We start from the raw sequence: 17,747 nt of genomic DNA on the forward strand, positions 1-17,747 counted from the left end.
GCCCCCACAGGTGCCCCTGACATCCCCTGTGGCCCCCCCCATCATTCAGGTGCCCCCGACATGCCCTGCAGCCTCATTCAGGAACCCCTGACATCCCCAGAGGCCCGCTCCGCAGTGGGGGTTCCATCGCAGCACGGGGATGTCGGGGGTCACAGCAGGGCCCTGCAGTGTGACTGCATTGCAGATCGGGGCCCTAAGGACATGGGTCAAATGAGGCCGCCGAGGTGCAGCTGTGTCCTCGGAGGCCCTGCTTCCTCCCGTGGCGGCTGCCTGAGGGGACGAGGAGGCACAAGTGGCCGAAGCATCGGGGCCAAGCGAGCAACATGCAACACGGCTGCCCGAGCCGATCCCGGCGACATGGTGGCCTCCGCGTCATCCGACAGCATGACGCACATTCAAGTCCTTGTGACCTCAGGGGAGTGAGATCACTCAGGTCGTCCTCTGAGCACAGGGACATTCAGCTAGAGATTAATAAGAAAAAATACCTAGAAAATTCCACCTTTGGAAATTAAGCCACAATTTCTAAATAGCCCTGGGACAGCAGGAGAACTCATAATGGGAATTAGAAATACTTGGACCCGGGAGATACTGAAAATAAATCAAAACATGCTGTTGCCGCCGCAGCAGCTCTAGAGGAGAAAGCGAGGGTGCGGGCAGCAGGAGAGGACAGAAGCTGCAACTCCACCGCCGGAGCAGCCACCCCCGGGGACGCGAATCCCGAGCCCGCCCTGACGGCCCGGGAGAAACCGAGGCTGGGGGCGCTGAGCTGTGCGCCAGGGCGACCGACGGAGCCGGAAACGGAGAGCAGATTCCTTCCACCGGACGCAGCAAGTGTATCCTTAAGGAAAATAATGTCGAATCAGACAAAATAAAACTTAGGAACTTCTGTTTATCAAAATAGAGAGAAGACTAAGCCACGGAGCAGGTGTTCGCAGAACAAGCCTATGAAGGGCTTCGAGCCGGCCCCGCCAAGGACGCCGACGCTGAGGGCCCTGGCTCCCGGGAGCCCGACGGCAGCTGTGCACCCAAGGGGAACGCGCGGGCCCACACGCACCACCCGCTGCACCTGCCAGGGCCGGGCCGAGAGGCCACCCGCTGGCCACCCGCTGACCACCGGCGGGGCAGGACGCGGCGGGAACCCGCGGCAAACACGGGGTCGGGGCTCACAGGTGCCCGTGAGCTGAGCGACGCCCACAGCGAGGGACACAGCCCGGATGGCACTGGCCCGGCGGCTTCAACGGCCCGGGGGCTGGACATGCCTCAGTGAGGGACAGGGCCTGGATGGCACCGGCCCGGAGGCTTTAACGGCCCTGGGGGCTGGACGTGCCCCAGCCCGGCGGCCTCCCCCCTGGGACCTGGAGACCCGGCCCAGTCCCCAGGCAGCCGCCTTCTGCGGGGCTCTCCCCTGGAAGGGCGCGAGTCCATCCCAGGGGCCCCCTCGAGGCCTAAGCACCTCCCAAACACCTGCCCCTAATGGCCCCCCCGCCGGGAGCCTCAGCCTAGGAGTGTGGGCGGCACAAGCTTCGGGCTCCAGAAGCGGCCTGTGTGCCCCACCGGCCCCAGGAAGCTGCGCGTCACCGGGGGCACCACCCTCGGAGGCACTGCGTGCCGGGCACTTGGGGCGGCCGCTCGCGGCTGACGGTCTCGGTCCAGTGCTTGTTCCAGGAGATGCGCACCTGCACGCCCGTCACTCACGCGGTGGGGACATACCGTTCATTCTGCAATGTAAAGTCAACTAAAAGTCAAAGCAGTACACACCAAAAGACGTAGACCTGGACCTACAGGCAGGGACGTTCCTTCACACCAGGGGAGAAAGGCTACAAAGCAGCACACGCGGTAGGACCCCGCGCTTGCCGACACAGCACACGCGCACGGAAACATGCCAACACTCATTTCTTTAAAAATATTTATTGAGTATGTGCTCTGCGCCAACACATAATTTACGTGGAAGACATCTCTACGACTGTACTATCCATGCAGAGTCCCGTCACATGCATCGCCGCCTCCAGGCCCTGCACGGCTTTGGGGCGCCCGCCTTCGCACGACAGGGAGGGGCCCAGGCAGCAAGGACACCATGACACATGATGCGTGAACAGCCACTTTCACAGGAGTACAAGGTGATGCGCGTGTGCCCTGTGAGTTGAGATCTAGACCTAGCTTAGGGACACGGTGCCACCGACTCGGCCACGAGCCAGACTGTGGACACCTGGGGACACAGCCTACTTCTAGAGCACAGACACGGGCAGTGACAGGGGTGAGGGGTCCCCGCCGAGCCCCACGCGGCGCCTGTGGAGGCCCGAGGAAGGGAGCGCGCACGCACACGGGTGTCCCGCCGCAGGGCAGGGGAGCTCGCGGGCCACAGGAACGCGGGCTCACATCCAAGCGCGTCTCCGCCCGGGCTCGTTCCTGCAGCACCTGCTTCCCACAGCTTCGACCGTCGTCTCCAGATGGGAAAGACCTTCTCTCCCACCTGGAAACAGACCAAGCAAATCAGTCATAATAAACCGCTTGAGTGTGACTCACACGCAGCACCTCCTGATGACGACTCAGGATCGCACCCAAGAGCTTCAGGCGGAGAAGTTTCTTAATGACCAACATTAAGACTTTGACATAAAATTAGCACAAAGCAGGTAGGAGACCAGAGGAGAACCGTCGCGTCCCCTCTGCCGTCCTGCACCAGGTGTGGGAACGGCGGCCCAGCCCGCTCTCCACCGGGGCCTCCTGGACACGGGAAGGGTGGCCCTGGGCTGGGTCCCTGCCCTCAGACTCACCTTCCTGCCCCCGTTTCCTGTTCTACCAATAACAGCACCAACTGCCCGCGAGGAGGATGAGAAAGCAGCGCAGGCGCGTGAGGCCGAGGCCGTGGCACCGCGACCGCCACGCCCGTCTCCCAGCACCAGCGCCCACCCGCCCTGCGGCACGAGCCTTACCTTCTGCGATGTGGGGTCTTGTGTGGAAGTGACGGACCAGCTGAGCGCCACGGACATGTGCCTCCTCCACACGGGGTTTCTCTGCAGCACAACCGAGCCTGTGACCACATCTCCCGAGAGCACAGACACGGGCTCGTCCATCATAAACAGCACCTGCCTCCAGTGGGTGGTTCTGCAAGACACGGGGCACGCGTCACCTCTGTGGGCCGGACCCCCAGGCTCTCCCGCGGGGCAGACGCACCAGGCCCACGGCGAGGCCTCTGTGGGCGCCAGGGACTGGGCCACAGCCCAGCGAGCACGCGGCTCTAGGTGCTCCCAGGGCCCAGCACCCTGGCACGGGCGTCTACCGCGTCCCTGCCTGGTCCCTAGGCTGCCAATGCCGAGTTCTAGTTTCCGCAGCGCAGGAAGGTCACTGCCCCTGGGAGTCGGGCTGGAGGGTGAGTGGCAAGTGCGACATCTGGGACAAACGGTCACGCTCCGCACTCTCTGGGTTCTGCAGGCCCTGAGGACACGGCTCCACGGCCTCGGGGTCACGCTCAGCCCTCACGTCCCTCCGGCCCCAGTCGCCGTGAGGGCCCCTGTCCCCGCGTCCCAGAGCGCTGCCCGGGCTCGGCACCTGCCTGCCCCATCCCACGGTGTGCGGGCGCACGACCCCAGGGGCCTGAGTTCCCGCCCTCGACTGGTGACAGCTCGCATCTGTGCGCTGGGACTGGGAAGGGCGGCCGGAGGCCTGGCCCCGCCAGCTCCACGGACGCTCCGGCCAACAGCCTGGCTCCTGTGGTGCAGACAGACGCGAGGCCCCGAGGACCCCCGCTGCAGCCAGTGTTGACCCGAGCAGCGCAGCTGCCCGCCCCGGCCCCGGCACCTACCGCACAGGCCCGCGGAGGTCCCAGGAAGGCAGCGCTGCCGGGCTGCTGGGTCCAGCTCCGAGGCGGACCGCAGCGCCCGGCTCACCGGAGCAGCGAGCAGCATCAAGATGCTACTGCACAGAAGTGTCCCGGGGGTGGCTGGGGGCTCGGTCCGGGGAGCATATGCCTTGGCTCAGGGATGACCCCGGGGCCTGGGATCGAGTCCCGCATCGGGCTCCCTGCTCAGTGGGGCATCTGCCTCCCCCTCCCCTGCCCCCGCCTCTGCTCATGTGCTCTCTCGCCCACTCTCTCCCTCAAATAAAATCTTTAAAAAAAATTTGTCTCAAGAAACACTGACCTTCCCCAAGAAAGTCTTGGGGAGTTAAAAGCCCCTAAAATTCCATGGGTTGTGCTTGTATTAGACCATGGGAAGCTGAAGCAGTGTCCAGGGCCACTGAGGCAGGCAAAGTGCGCTCCGCCCGTTCATGCAGGGGTCAGAGGGCAGGCAGGGCAGCCCAGGGCAGGGCGGGGTGGGGCACGGTCCGGGTCCCCCGCCCACCGCCCGCACACGCCGCTGCCTCCGCGACGGCCTTGCAGCAGGGGACCTGCACCTGCTCCTCCCGGGGCAGCGGAGCCCCTGCGGTGCTGCACACTCACGGGTGAAACGGGCCTGTGCTCAGCACCAGCTGCGGCTCGTCCTCCTCCGGGCTCTGGAACCGGACACTGAACCAGGCGGTGAATCCATGCAGCGCGCCGGCCTTCCTGATCTCAAAGTGCAGCTCGCCGCTCGTGGTCTGTTCAGGCAACGATAAGGAAGGGACGCGGCTGCCGTGAGCGCGTGACAGCAGGCGGGAGGGCTCCGGGCAGGAACTAGCAGCTGTCCCCCCGCCAGCCCGGCTCAATGCCGCTGCACTGCCGGGCCCACGTCTAGTCCAGTAACTGTGGATGCAACTTGCTAGTGTAGCCAAACACAGCAAACCTGCTCCTCGGGAAAGAACCACTAAAGCTGGCAGCACAAATTCACATGCGGCAGATAATCAGAAAAGGTTTCAAGCAACGTGGGCCTCACTTGCCTCATTTTCTGGTCCCATATTTGAGTGGAATCCTATTTCTTCTCATTCTTGGCATAAAGAACCGGGCCTCTCTATACTGCGAAACTAAGTGCAGAGCCAACAGCTTAGCTCCCGGCTGAGCTCCAGGGGGTTCCAGGGACCCGCTCCCAAGCTCTGCACCTCTGAGCACACCCTGAAAATGAGCCGCTCCTGAATGCACACGCGCCACCTCGTGGCAACAGGGGGAATGTAAGAGTAAGAATTAAGAATTTTGTCATCCACGGCAGCACAACTTAGAAAAAAAATTTTTAACTTGAAATCCTTGAAGAAACTAGATATAATTTATTAGAATCTCAAGATGCTGAAAATATTAAACATAAATATAAAAATTACTGATGGTGTTAAAGAGGTACATGAAAAAATAATGTAAAAATATAAAATCAGAGCATAAAAAAGACAAGACTCAGAAAATCGAAGGCAAGTTTCCTCAACCTGTTTATTCGCACAGAGTCTGGTCCGTGCGCCGCCCACTTAGCCTCCGGGGCTCTCACCTCCAGGTCAGCGATCTGCACGGTTCTCGTGTCCAGCTGCAGGATGGTGCACGGTTCAGACAGACAGTCTTCTGGCTTCAAAATGTGGTTGTACTTGGGCTTCGAAAAAAACTCCTTAATTGCTGAAGATCTAGGGAAAAAGTCAAAGGAGTTGCTCAGAGGCGTGAATCAACAGCTCAGGTTCTGACACACACACTCGCTTTGTCTCCAGCGTGAGCAGGAATTCCACGCCACCGTGTGCGGCACGAGGGCCCCAAGGCAGGGCCGGGGTCCCTGGGGCGGCCCGCTGAGTGTGCGCCGTGTGCGAGGACACCTACGCCCTGCTCGTGGGGCCTGAACACACCAACACCCTTCCCACGGAGGCTGCTCTGTCCACCCCACCGCCGTGGCTCCAGTCACCGCGGCCCCCTCCCGACACGCAGACAGGAGGTCCGTGGGAGCCGAGCGCCGGGTCACCGCACAGACACTTGGTCGTCTCACGGCACAAGCAGGGTGAGGATGGTGACATGTGCACACACGGCCCTGTCTAGGTGGCTCCGGAAGAAATGCTCTGAATTGGCAGGACTGCGGGCCACGGGCCTGATCGGAGCAGCCCCGGCCCTCCGCCCGGCATCCTGCTGCCGTCACCTGCACTGCCGAGGGCTGCACCTGGGTGCAGACGGGGGGGGGGGGGGGGGGCTGGGGGGCTGGGGCCTCAGGGCTCTGCGTCTCTTGCCTTCCAGGGACAAGGAGCTGCCCGGCCCCAGCCCCCGCGAGGCCAATGTGAGAGCCCGTCCTGGGCCCCGGGCAGGACATGGGGGGGGCTGGGGCCAGCTGTCTGCACCCTGTCCCCCAGGACATCCCCGGGTGTCTCCCCAGTCCCCCGTCCCAGCGCTGCACGGGCTGCCAGGAACGCACCCCAGACCCGGAGCCGCGGTCCGCGGGGGCGCCTTGTGCCTTCCTGGCTCTTCCAGGTCCCACGGGACAGGGTCAGCCCGGGGTGTGGACGGGCCCTCGGCCCATCGGGCGGCCAGCCTGGGGTCCTCTCGAGGCGTGGTGTCGTCAAGTGCAGGCAGAGTCTGTGCCCCCAGGGGTGCGGGAGGTGCTGGCCGGGGTCGGAACCCGGAGCGGCCGGGAGTCCCTGATCTCCCTGGGAGGAGGGCACGCACGGGGAGGCGGGGGGCGGGGGGCGGGGGGGGGGGGCGCTGCGGGGCCTCGTCGGAGGCAGCCGGGGGCCAGATGGCAGGCCTAGCCTAGCCCCAGCCGAGCCCCCCAGGGGCCCTGCTCAGGCCGCTCCTCCCACCCCGCCGTCCCCCTAGACCCCCTTCTCGCTCACCCTGAAGCTGTGGGATGCCTACATCCTCGATGGGGAGAGGGTGCTCACGGCCATGGCCTATACCATCCTCAAGGTGCACAGGAGTAAGTGAGCCCCCGGGAGCCCAGGTGTGCCGGGGGCGGGGGGCAGGGGTGGTGACCCTGGGCTCTGAGCAGCACCCAGACCTGGGGCGGGGGGACGGCGGGGCAGGCGGGTGCAGCGGGGCTCCCCGAGTGGAGCAGCGGGCAGGGGCCACCGCGGCCAGCGCACTGCCCGCGGCGCTCCTGGGCACAGCGGGACCCCAGCCGCTGGCCTGGGGGCCCCGGGGGCCCCAGGGCGGGGCCCTCTGGGTCTGACTCTCGCCCACCGCCCAGAGCGCCTCCTGAAGCTGCCCTTGGAAGGGCTCCGGGAGTTCCTCCAGGACTCTCTGGCCCAGCCCTGGGCCCTGGAGGACGAGGCCGTGCTCAGACACCTTCGGGCCTCCATGACCCAGCTCCGCAGGATGCGGTGGGACCTGCCCCCGCCAGGTGGGCTCAGGGCCCCGGCCCCTCCCGACTCGGCCTGCTGGGGCCGCCCACAGGGGACAGAGCCCCCGGGTCCCCCGTCCTCATCTCTGGGGCTCTCCTCTTCTGCTCCAGCCTTGGGGACCCCAGGCCAGGGCTGGGCGGGTGGGTACCCACTGCAGGGCCCGGGCAGCAGTGTGGGGGGCTGAGCACAGGGTCAGGCCGGGGGGCCACGCGGGAGCCGTGAGGACCCCCGGGGCCCCCAGCGGGGGACACACAGCCTGCTGGAGACGCTGACCCCGTCGGCCTCTTTCCAGCAGGACCTGAGGAGTTCCCCACGAGGCCCCTGGGCCTGGAGCCAGTGTCCCCGGCGCCCGGGCCTCTCCTCCCTTCTCCGGCCTCTGAGCCACCGCCCAGGGTGGAGGAGCCGGCCTCCCCGGGCCCAGTCACCCAGCCTGAGCCACCCGGACCCCCTCCCGGCCAGGCCATCGTCAAACCTCCCCCCCAGCGATGGAACTCCCTCCCCACCCTCCCGGTGCAACGTGTCCAGCTGCAGGATGGTGCACGGTTCAGACGTGCAGGCAGGTGCCACCCCAGACATGGTGGGCTTGAAGACAAAAAATGGGGTACAAAAAACCGTATCCTAACTCATACCCTAACCCATACCCTAACCTGTACCCTCACCCTACCCTAACCTCTAACCCGTACCCTAACCTGTACCATAAACCCGTATCCTAACCCGTACCCTAATCCATACCATAACCAGTACCCCAACCCATTCCCTAACCCATACCCTAACCCTAACCTGAACCAGAACTGGAACCCTAACCTGAACCGGAACCCGAACCCTAACCCTAAACCCTATCCCAAACCTGGACCCAAGCCTTATCCTGAAACCGAACCCTAAACCCTAAACCCTATCCCGAACTCAAACCCTATCCCGAACCCTATCTCGAACTCTAACCGTAACCCTCACCCCAAACCCTGAACCCAAACCCGAACCCAAATTCTAAACTGAACTGGAACCCAAACCCGAACTCTAACTGAAACCCGAACCCCTAACCCGACCCCTAACCCCGAACCCAAACTCAAACCCCTAACCCCAACCCTGAACCCGAACCTGAACCCTAACCGAACCCTAACCTGAACCTGAACCCTAAACCAAGCCCGAACCTGAACCCAATCCTGAACCCTAATCCCAAACCGGAACCAGAACCCTAACCCGAGCCCCAATCCGAACCTGAACCCGAACCCTAACCCCGAACCCCTAACCCCTTACTCTAAGCCTAACCACCACCCTTACCCTCACCACAAATTTCCAAAACTGCGATATGAGATGACAGAGAACCTTAACGGACCAATATCCAGGTTAGAACGTGATGCAGTCATCATCAAACTCCGGAGACATAAAAGACAGGGACAACTGGCTTCTCAGGCGAATTCTATCAAAAGTTTAAAAAAGAAATAATACTGTACGGCAATAAATTAGGAAATCTAGAAGAAATGGACGCATTCCTGGAAAGCCACAAACTACCAAAACTGGAGCAGGAAGAAATAGAAAACCTGAACAGGCCAATAACCAGGGAGGAAATTGAAGCAGTCATCAAAAACCTCCCAAGACACAAGAGTCCAGGGCCAGATGGCTTCCCAGGGGAATTCTATCAAACGTTTAAAGAAGAAATCATACCTATTCTACTAAAGCTGTTTGGAAAGATAGAAAGAGATGGAGTACTTCCAAATTCGTTCTACGAGGCCAGCATCACCTTAATTCCGAAACCAGACAAAGACCCCACCAAAAAGGAGAATTACAGACCAATATCCCTGATGAACATGGATGCAAAAATTCTCAACAAGATACTAGCCAATAGGATCCAACAACACATTAAGAAAATTATTCACCATGACCAAGTAGGATTTATCCCTGGGACACAAGGCTGGTTCAACACTCGTAAAACCATCAATGTGATTCATCATATCAGCAAGAGAAAAACCAAGAACCATATGATCCTCTCATTAGATGCAGAGAAAGCATTTGACAAAATACAGCATCCATTCCTGATCAAAACCCTTCAGAGTGTTGGGATAGAGGGAACTTTCCTCGACATCTTAAAAGCCATCTACGAAAAGCCCACAGCAAATATCATTCTCAATGGGGAAGCACTGGGAGCCTTTCCCCTAAGATCAGGAACAAGACAGGGATGTCCACTCTCACCACTGCTGTTCAACATAGTTCTGGAAGTCCTCGCCTCAGCAATCAGACAACAAAAAGACATTAAAGGCATTCAAATTGGCAAAGAAGAAGTCAAACTCTCCCTCTTCGCCGATGACATGATACTCTACATAGAAAACCCAAAAGCCTCCACCCCAAGATTGCTAGAACTCATACAGCAATTTGGTAGCGTGGCAGGATACAAAATCAGTGCCCAGAAATCAATGGCATTTCTATACACTAACAATGAGACTGAAGAAAGAGAAATTAAGGAGTCAATCCCATTTACAATTGCACCCAAAAGCATAAGATACCTAGGAATAAACCTAACCAAAGAGGTAAAAGATCTATACCCTAAAAACTATAGAACACTTCTGAAAGAAATTGAGCAAGTAACAAAGAGATGGAAAAATATTCCATGCTCATGGATTGGCAGAATTAATATTGTAAAAATGTCAATGTTACCCAGGGCAATTTATACGTTTAATGCAATCCCTATCAAAATACCATGGACTTTCTTCAGAGAGTTAGAACAAATTATTTTAAGCTTTGTGTGGAATCAGAAAAGACCCCGTATAGCCAGGGGAATTTTACAAAAGAAAACCATAGCTGGGGGCATCACAATGCCAGATTTCAGGTTGTACTACAAAGCTGTGGTCATCAAGACAGTGTGGTCCTGGCACAAAAACAGACACATAGATCAATGGAACAGAATAGAGAACCCAGAAATGGACCCTGAAATGTATGGTCATCTAATATTCGATAAAGGAGGAAAGACTATCCATTGGAAGAAAGACAGTCTCTTCAATAAATGGTGCTGGGAAAATTGGACATCCACATGCAGAAGAATGAAACTGGACCACTCTCTTTAACCATACACAAAGATAAACTCAAAATGGATGAGAGATCTAAATGTGAGACAAGATTCCATCAAAATCCTAGAGGAGAACACAGGCAACACCCTTTTTGAACTTGGCCACAGTAATTTCTTGCAAGATACATCCACAAAGGCAAAAGAAACAAAAGCAAAAATGAACTATTGGGACTTCATCAAGATAAGAAGCTTTTGCACAGCAAAGGATACAGTCAACAAAACTAAAAGACAACCTACAGAATGGGAGAAGATATTTGCAAATGACATATCAGATAAAGGGCTAGTTTCCAAAATCTATAAAGAACTTATTAAACTCAACACCAAAGAAACAAACAATCCAATCATGAAATGGGCAAAAGACATGAAGAGAAATCTCACAGAGGAAGACATGGACATGGCCAACAAGCACATGAGAAAATGCTCTGCATCACTTGCCATCAGGGAAATACAAATCAAAACCACAATGAGATACCACCTCACACCAGTGAGAATGGGGAAAATTAACAAGGCAGGAAACAACAAATGTTGGAGAGGATGCGGAGAAAAGGGAACCCTCTTACACTGTTGGTGGGAATGTGAACTGGTGCAGCCACTCTGGAAAACTGTGTGGAGGTTCCTCAAAGAGTTAAAAATAGACCTGCCCTACGACCCAGCAATTGCACTGTTGGGGATTTACCCCAAAGATTCAGATGCAATGAAACGTCGGGACACCTGCACCCCGATGTTTCTATCAGCAATGGCCACAATAGCCAAACTGTGGAAGGAGCCTCGGTGTCCATCGAAAGATGAATGGATAAAGAAGATGTGGTTTATGTATACAATGGAATATTACTCAGCAATTAGAAACGACAAATACCCACCATTTGCTTCAACGTGGATGGAACTGGAGGGTATTATGCTGAGTGAAATAAGTCAGTCGGAGAAGGACAAACAGTGTATGTTCTCATTCATTTGGGGAATATGAATAATAGTGAAAGGGAATATAAAGGAAGGGAGAAGAAATGTTGGGAAATATCAGGAAGGGAGACAGAACATAAAGACTCCTAACTCGGGGAAACGAACTAGGGGTGGTGGAGGGGGAGGAGGGCGGGTGTTGGAGGGGAATGGGTGACGGGCACTGAGGTGGACACTTGACGGGATGAGCACTGGGTGTTTTTCTGTATGTTGGTAAATTGAACACCAATAAAAATTAATTAAAAAAAAAAGTAAAAAAGAAATAATACCTATTCTAGTGAAGCTGTTTTGAAGGTATAAAGAGCATGAACACCTCCAATCTTAAGAGGCCGGCATTACCTTATCTCAAAATTAGACAAAGACCCCACCATAGAGGAGAATTACAGACCAGCATCCCTGATGAACCCGGATGCAAAAATTCTCACCAAGATGGTAGTCAATAGGGTCAACAGTATATTGAGTGGATTATTCACCACAACCAAATGGGATTTATCCCCAGGATGCAAGGTTGGTCCAACATTGATAAAACAATCAACGTGATAGATCACAGCAATAAGAGAAGAAACAAGAACCTTATGATCCTAAAACAAAACAAAACAAAACAAAACAAAACCTTATGATCCTCTCAAGGGATGCAGAGAAAGCGTTTGACAAAATACAGCATCCATTCCTGATCAAAACTCTTCAGAGTGTAGGGATAGAGGGAACATTCCTCAACATCTTAAAAGCCATAGCGAAAAGCCCACAGCAAACATCATTCTCAATGGGGAAGCACTGGGAGCCTTTCCCCTAAGATCAGGAACAAGACAGGGATGTCCACTCTCACCACTGCTATTCAACATTGTACTAGAAGTACGAGCCTCAGCAATCAGGCAACAAAAAGAAATAAAAGAAAAAAAAAAAGAAATAAAAGGCATTCAAATTGGCAAATAAGAAGTCAAACTCTCCCTCTTCACAGATGACATGACACTGTCCATAGAAAACCCAAAAGACTCCACCCCAGGAATTGCTAGAACTCATACAGCAATTCGGCAGTGTGGCAGGATACACAACCAATGCCCAGAAGTCAGTGGCATTTCTCTACCCTGAGACAATGAGAGTGAAGAAAGGGAAATTAAGGAGTCAATCCCATGTAAAATTGCACCCAAAAGCATAAGATACCTAGGAATAAACCTAACCAAAGAGGTAAAGGATCTGTACCCTAACAACTATAGAATACTTGTGAAAGAAATTGAGGAAGACACAAAGAGATGGAAAAACATTCCGTGCTCATGGATTGGACAAATTAATATTGTGAAAGTGTCAATGCTACCCCGGCAATTAACTCATTTAATTCAATCCCAATCAAAATACCATGGACTTTCTGTTGCATGCGCTGCAGCAACACGATCAGGGTCCTGAGGATAAGGGGATGAGGAAAACAAAAGTAAAGAGATGGGGACAGGAGGGACACTGTGGATGATGTCCAAGCAGTTCCAGCTTTATTCAAGGTTTTACAACATTTTATAGCATGAGCAAAACAAAGCCAAGAAGGTGTTTATTTTTAGCAGGTTTGTGAAACCCTCCAAAGTTCCCCTTTCTCAGCATGCAAGACAGACTCACAGGTGCCAGAAGACCTTGGTAAATAGATAAGCTTGTTGCTCCAGATGTGCATACTTCAAAGGAATATTAGGTTTGGTAAACAGACCAGCAAGGACAGACAGACCCTTATTTACATTTATGACCAGGTCAGTATAAGTTGTATCTATTGTGTAATGTGGGCGATCACGTACAAGCGAGCCCTGAGAACCATTTCTCAAGCCCTGTCTCAAGCGTCTACCAACTATTTACCCTTTAGGCTCCCGAGCCTTTTGAGTGAATGAGGGACGCAAGTCCGGGCCTGGTTTGGTTCAGTTACTCCAGCTAGTCCGCGGTCGCCCACAATTTTCTTTCTTTTTTTTAAAGATTTTATTTATTTATTCATGATAAACATAGAGAGAGAGAGGCAGAGACACAGGCAGAGGGAGAAGCAGGCTCCATGCAGGGAGCCCAACACAGGACTTGATCCTGGGACTCCAGGATCACACCCTGGGCCAAAGGCAGGCGCTAAGCCGCTGAGCCACCCAGGGATCCCTACCGTGGACTTTCTTCAGAGCTGAAACAAATCATCTTAAGATTTGTATGGGGGAGCCCTAGTGGCTCAATGGTTTAGCACCATCTTCGGCCCAGGGCATGATCCTGAAGACCTGGGATTGAGTCCCACGTCGCTCCCTGCATGGAGCCTGCTTCTCCCTCTGCCTGTGTCTCTGCCTCTCTCTCTGTCTCTCTCTCACTTTCTCATGAATAAATAAACAAAATCTTAAAAAAATATTTGTGTGGAATCGGAAAGACCCCGAATAGCCAGGGAAATATTGAAAAAGAAAACCAGAGCTGGGGGCATCAGAATGCCAGATTTCAAGTTGTACTACAAAGCTGTGATCACCAAGACACTGCGGTACTGGCACAAAAACAGACAAATAGATCAATGGAACAGAAAAGAGAATCCAGAAATGGGCCTTGATCTCTATGGTCAACTAATATTCAACAAAGTAGGAAAGAATATACACTGGAAAAAGGATAGTCTCTTCAATAAATGGTGCTGGGAAAATTGGACAGCCACGTGCAGAAGAATGAAACTGGACCATTCTCTTACACCAGACACAAAGGTGAACTCAAAATGGATGAAAGATCTAAATGTGAGAGAAGAATCCATTAATATCATAGAGGAGAACACAAGCTAAACAGACTCTTTCAGACCTAAGGACAATTCCAGCCTGAAAACGAAGGGGTGGAGCCTCCTTTACCTTCCAAATGGTCTCAAAAGACAGCTGGGGTAGCAATCCTAATATCAGATAAATTAGGGTTTATACCAAAGACTCTAGTAACAGATGAAGAGGGACACTATATCGTACTTAAAGGATCTGTTCCACAAGAAGAACTAAAAATTATGAATATTTATGCCCCTAATGTGGGACCCGCCAAGTCCGTCAATCAATTAATAACCAAAGTAAAGAGATACTTTATAATAATACACTAATAGTAGACTTCCACATGGCACTCTCAGCCAATGAGGGATATTCTAAGCAGAACATCAACACGGAAACCAGGGCTTTAAATGATACACTGGACCAGATGAATTTCACAGATATATACAGAACGTTCCATCCGAACCCAACTGAATACACATTCTTCCCAAGGGCACATGGAACTTTCTCCAGAATAGACCACATACTGGGTCACAAATCAGGTCTCAATTGATACCATAAGATTGGGATTGTGCCCTGCATATTTTCAGACCACAATGCTTTGAAACTACAACTCAATCAGAAGAAGAAATTTGGAAGAAACTCAGTGTTTGGGCATCCCACTAAAGGAAGAGGGTCAACCAGCAAATTAGACAATTAAAAAAGACTCATGGAAACTAATGAAAATGAAAATACATGATAGTTACCAATATATTTGCAAGAGGAGCAGAATTCATCCTTTCCCCCAATAAACGTGCTTCTTTAAAAACCCTAATTTGCAGAATTTATAGCAATGGAAAAATAAATATAAGATGATTCCGTGATTAACAAAACCTTTGCTTCTCCTGATTTAGAAGAGGAAATAGCCCCTGTCTCCCCTTTCTCTTAGGCTGCCAGGAAGCTAAGAGCCAAGTTCTAATTTGAACATAAGCCAAGTGGCACCTAACGCCTTGGACTATGTTCTCCTCTGTCAAGGTTTTCACTCTCACTCTGTGTTGTCACCAATCCTGATTTTTTAGATCTATAAACCAAACTGCTGTCAGCGTTTGGTTCTGAGAACTGTGCCCTCGCACAGTGTATGAGGGAGTTTGGACAGTAGCGCCGCATTCACTCTGGGATCTGGGTGCCCAGCACCAGACCCCGCCCCCGGCTTTCCCTCTCGGCCACGCCCCCGGCCCGGCCCGTCAGCCCCGCCCCCAGCTCCGCCCCGCCCCCAGCTCCGCCCCGCCCCGCCCCGCGGTCTGCCCCGCCCCTAGCCTCTGCCCCGCCCCTGCGCTCCACCTAGGTCTGCCCCGCCCCTAGCTCCAGCCCCGCCTCTAGGCTCCACCTAGCTCCGTCCCGCCCCTAGGTCCGTCCCAAAGCTAGCCCCGCCCTTGGACTCCCCCAGCTCCAGCTCCGACGCTAGGCTCCGCCCCTAGCCCCGCCCCACCCTGGCCCCGCTCTTAGCCCCGCCCCCGGGCCCCGGCCACGCCCCTCTCCGCAGCCTTCATCCCGCGGGAGCGCCGCCTCTTCTCGCGGGACCGGCGCCGGCGGCACGGCCGTTGCTAGGATGCGGCGAGCATCAGAGAAAGCGGCGGGGCCCGTGCGGACGCGGCTCCCCCGAAACCTCAGCGACCCGGTGGCTGCGTCCCTCGGTCAGGTGGGAGGACAGGTTCTGGCTGCCTCTCCTGGCCCCTCCGCAGACCGGCCTGGCCGCGGGGTCGGGGCTGCCTGGCCGCGGGACGAAGCTCCACCTTCGCTTCAGTCCGTGCAAAGCTCTGTTGTCCGTCTCTGGCTGTTTCTGCGATGTGGGGCTCGGAGCGGCAGCGTGCGGTGGGCGGGGCCGGGAAGGGCTGTGGGGGGGGCCGTGGGCGGGGCCTGGGCGGGGGCGGAGCCGGGGCGCAGACTCAGGCCGCCGTGCGGGGGGCATCGGGCGGCTCCTGGCAGCGCTGAGGGGGCCGCACCCCGTACCCCGCGTGCTCAGATAGTGACCCCAGGGGTTCGCAGCCTGTATCGGGGTCACACCTGCACGACGTTCCCTGCTCTCCTCACGGCGGCTCAGACCAGGAGCCCCGAGATGCTCTGGGATGGGCGGGGCCGTGGGCGGGGCCGCGACGGCGGGAGGGCCGTGGGCGGGGCCGGGGCGGGCTGTGGGCGGGGCCGCGACGGCGGGAGGGCTGTGGGCGGGGCCGGGCGGGGCCGTGGCGCCTCGCCTCCCGGCGCCCCGAGTCTGCCGGGTGGTGGGAAGGAAGCCGCACGCGTGCTGACCCGGTCGGGCGGCAGGACACCGCGGGCGCCCAGGGCGACGGCCCCGGGTGGCAAATGGGCGGCTTCAGAACAGCGTCCTCCGTGGCACCCTCCGCTCCCCACGCTCGTGTCCGAGCCTCCTAAAAAACTTAAAGATGCAACAGGTTTGTTTGGCCCCAGGCAGGACTGGGTCCCCCGGAGCAGTGACGCCGGCCTCGTAGGCCCGTCGGGGACCGTGCCTGGGAGGTGAAGGGGCAGGGCCGTGTGGTCATCACCGGGGCTGTCTTCCCTGCTGAGCAACTCTTAAAGTCTCAGGCGTCCACGTCTGAACGGTCCACGGAAGGATGATGCCACCCGGAGCGGCGGCGCAGTGAGCAGCGAAGCCCCGGGGCCCCCGGCCCAGCCCCGGCCCAGCCCCGGCTCAGCCCGCCCTCCCCCTCCCCCTCCGCGCCGCGCCCGGGGGCTCCTGCTGGCGGAGGCGCCGCGTTGGCGGTGACCGGGCCGCTGCGGGCGGGCGGGGAGCCCTCGCGTACAGGGCTGAGCCGCAGGGTCGGTCGTCGGCCCCTTCCTGTCTCCTAGTAGTGGGTCGTGCCTCCACCGAGGAACATTTGTTTGCAGGGTTCGAGACTGAGCACAGGGGCTCCGTGTACTTTCGCAAGCAAATTCGGTGTGAACGTAGCTCTTCACCGCATCAGGGCACACAGACTGCCAGGTGACGTGTGTGTGACTCCACAGGAAACGGACACTTACTTCAGACGCTGGCCCGGTTGCCGCTTCCGCCTTCCCGGTGTGAGCCCCCGCGTCTTCCACTACCAGCCCCGATGCGGTTGGGACGGTCCAGTCCCTACGGACGTGCCGCCACAGTCGCGTTTCTATCACAGCTGCGGGTACTGAGCACCTCTTCCTGCGCCTGTTCTCGGCTCAGGGCTGGGCGGAGGCGGCTGAGGCGACTGCCCCGGGTGGTCAGGGGCGGTTCTCTCCAGGCGCACCTCGAGCCTGGCCCGGCGCAGGTGCCGCACCGCTCTCGTGCCTCTCCAGGCTGTGTATGCTCCTTGTTGACTCACTTGTTAAATATTCTACTCGTTTTTATTTTTATTTTTTTAAGATTTTGTTTATTTATTCATGAGAGACAGACAGAGAGAGAGAGGCAGAGACACAGGCAGAGGGAGAAGTGGGCCCGACGCAGGACTTGATGCCAGGACTCCCGGGGTCACGCCCTGGGCCCGAGGCAGACGCTCAACCACTGAGCCACCGGGTGCCCCTGTTTTACTCATTTCTAAGCTGTTATTCTTTTCTCACTGAAATTTGAGAGTTTCCTGTATATTCCAGGTACAAGTCCTTGATCAGATACGAGCTTTGCAAAAAATTGTCTACCAGGCTGCGGTTTGTCTTTTTATTCTTCTACTCATGTTGTTTGAAGAGCAGACATTCTTGATTTGTTGCTGTTTTAGAAGATGACATCTTGGCCGTTGTGCAGGGAAGGTGACCCACCAGAGAGAAACAAAAGCGTTACCTCAGCCTCTCGGGGGGTGGGGGGTGGGAGG

The 17,747-nt window shown here is 56.1% G+C and overlaps 1 protein-coding gene across 19 annotated transcripts in view; it reads left to right on the forward strand.

The window, feature by feature from the left end:
- The first annotated feature begins 15,452 nt into the window (after positions 1-15,452).
- LOC140593690 (IQ motif and ubiquitin-like domain-containing protein) overlaps positions 15,453-17,747 on the forward strand; it is a 133,186-nt gene continuing 130,891 nt past the window's right edge. For 3 of the 19 annotated variants that reach the window (XM_072762740.1, XM_072762734.1, XM_072762736.1), the window contains exons 1-2: positions 15,454-15,616; positions 16,822-17,090. In XM_072762740.1, the coding sequence (XP_072618841.1) occupies positions 15,527-15,616; positions 16,822-17,090 (359 nt within the window). In that variant the 5' untranslated portion in view covers positions 15,454-15,526. The other 16 variants (XM_072762735.1, XM_072762741.1, XM_072762746.1 and 13 more) reach the window with 14 other exon arrangements.

The sequence above is a fragment of the Vulpes vulpes genome, chromosome 7 (assembly GCF_048418805.1).
Source record: "Vulpes vulpes isolate BD-2025 chromosome 7, VulVul3, whole genome shotgun sequence".
NCBI lineage: Eukaryota > Metazoa > Chordata > Mammalia > Carnivora > Canidae > Vulpes > Vulpes vulpes.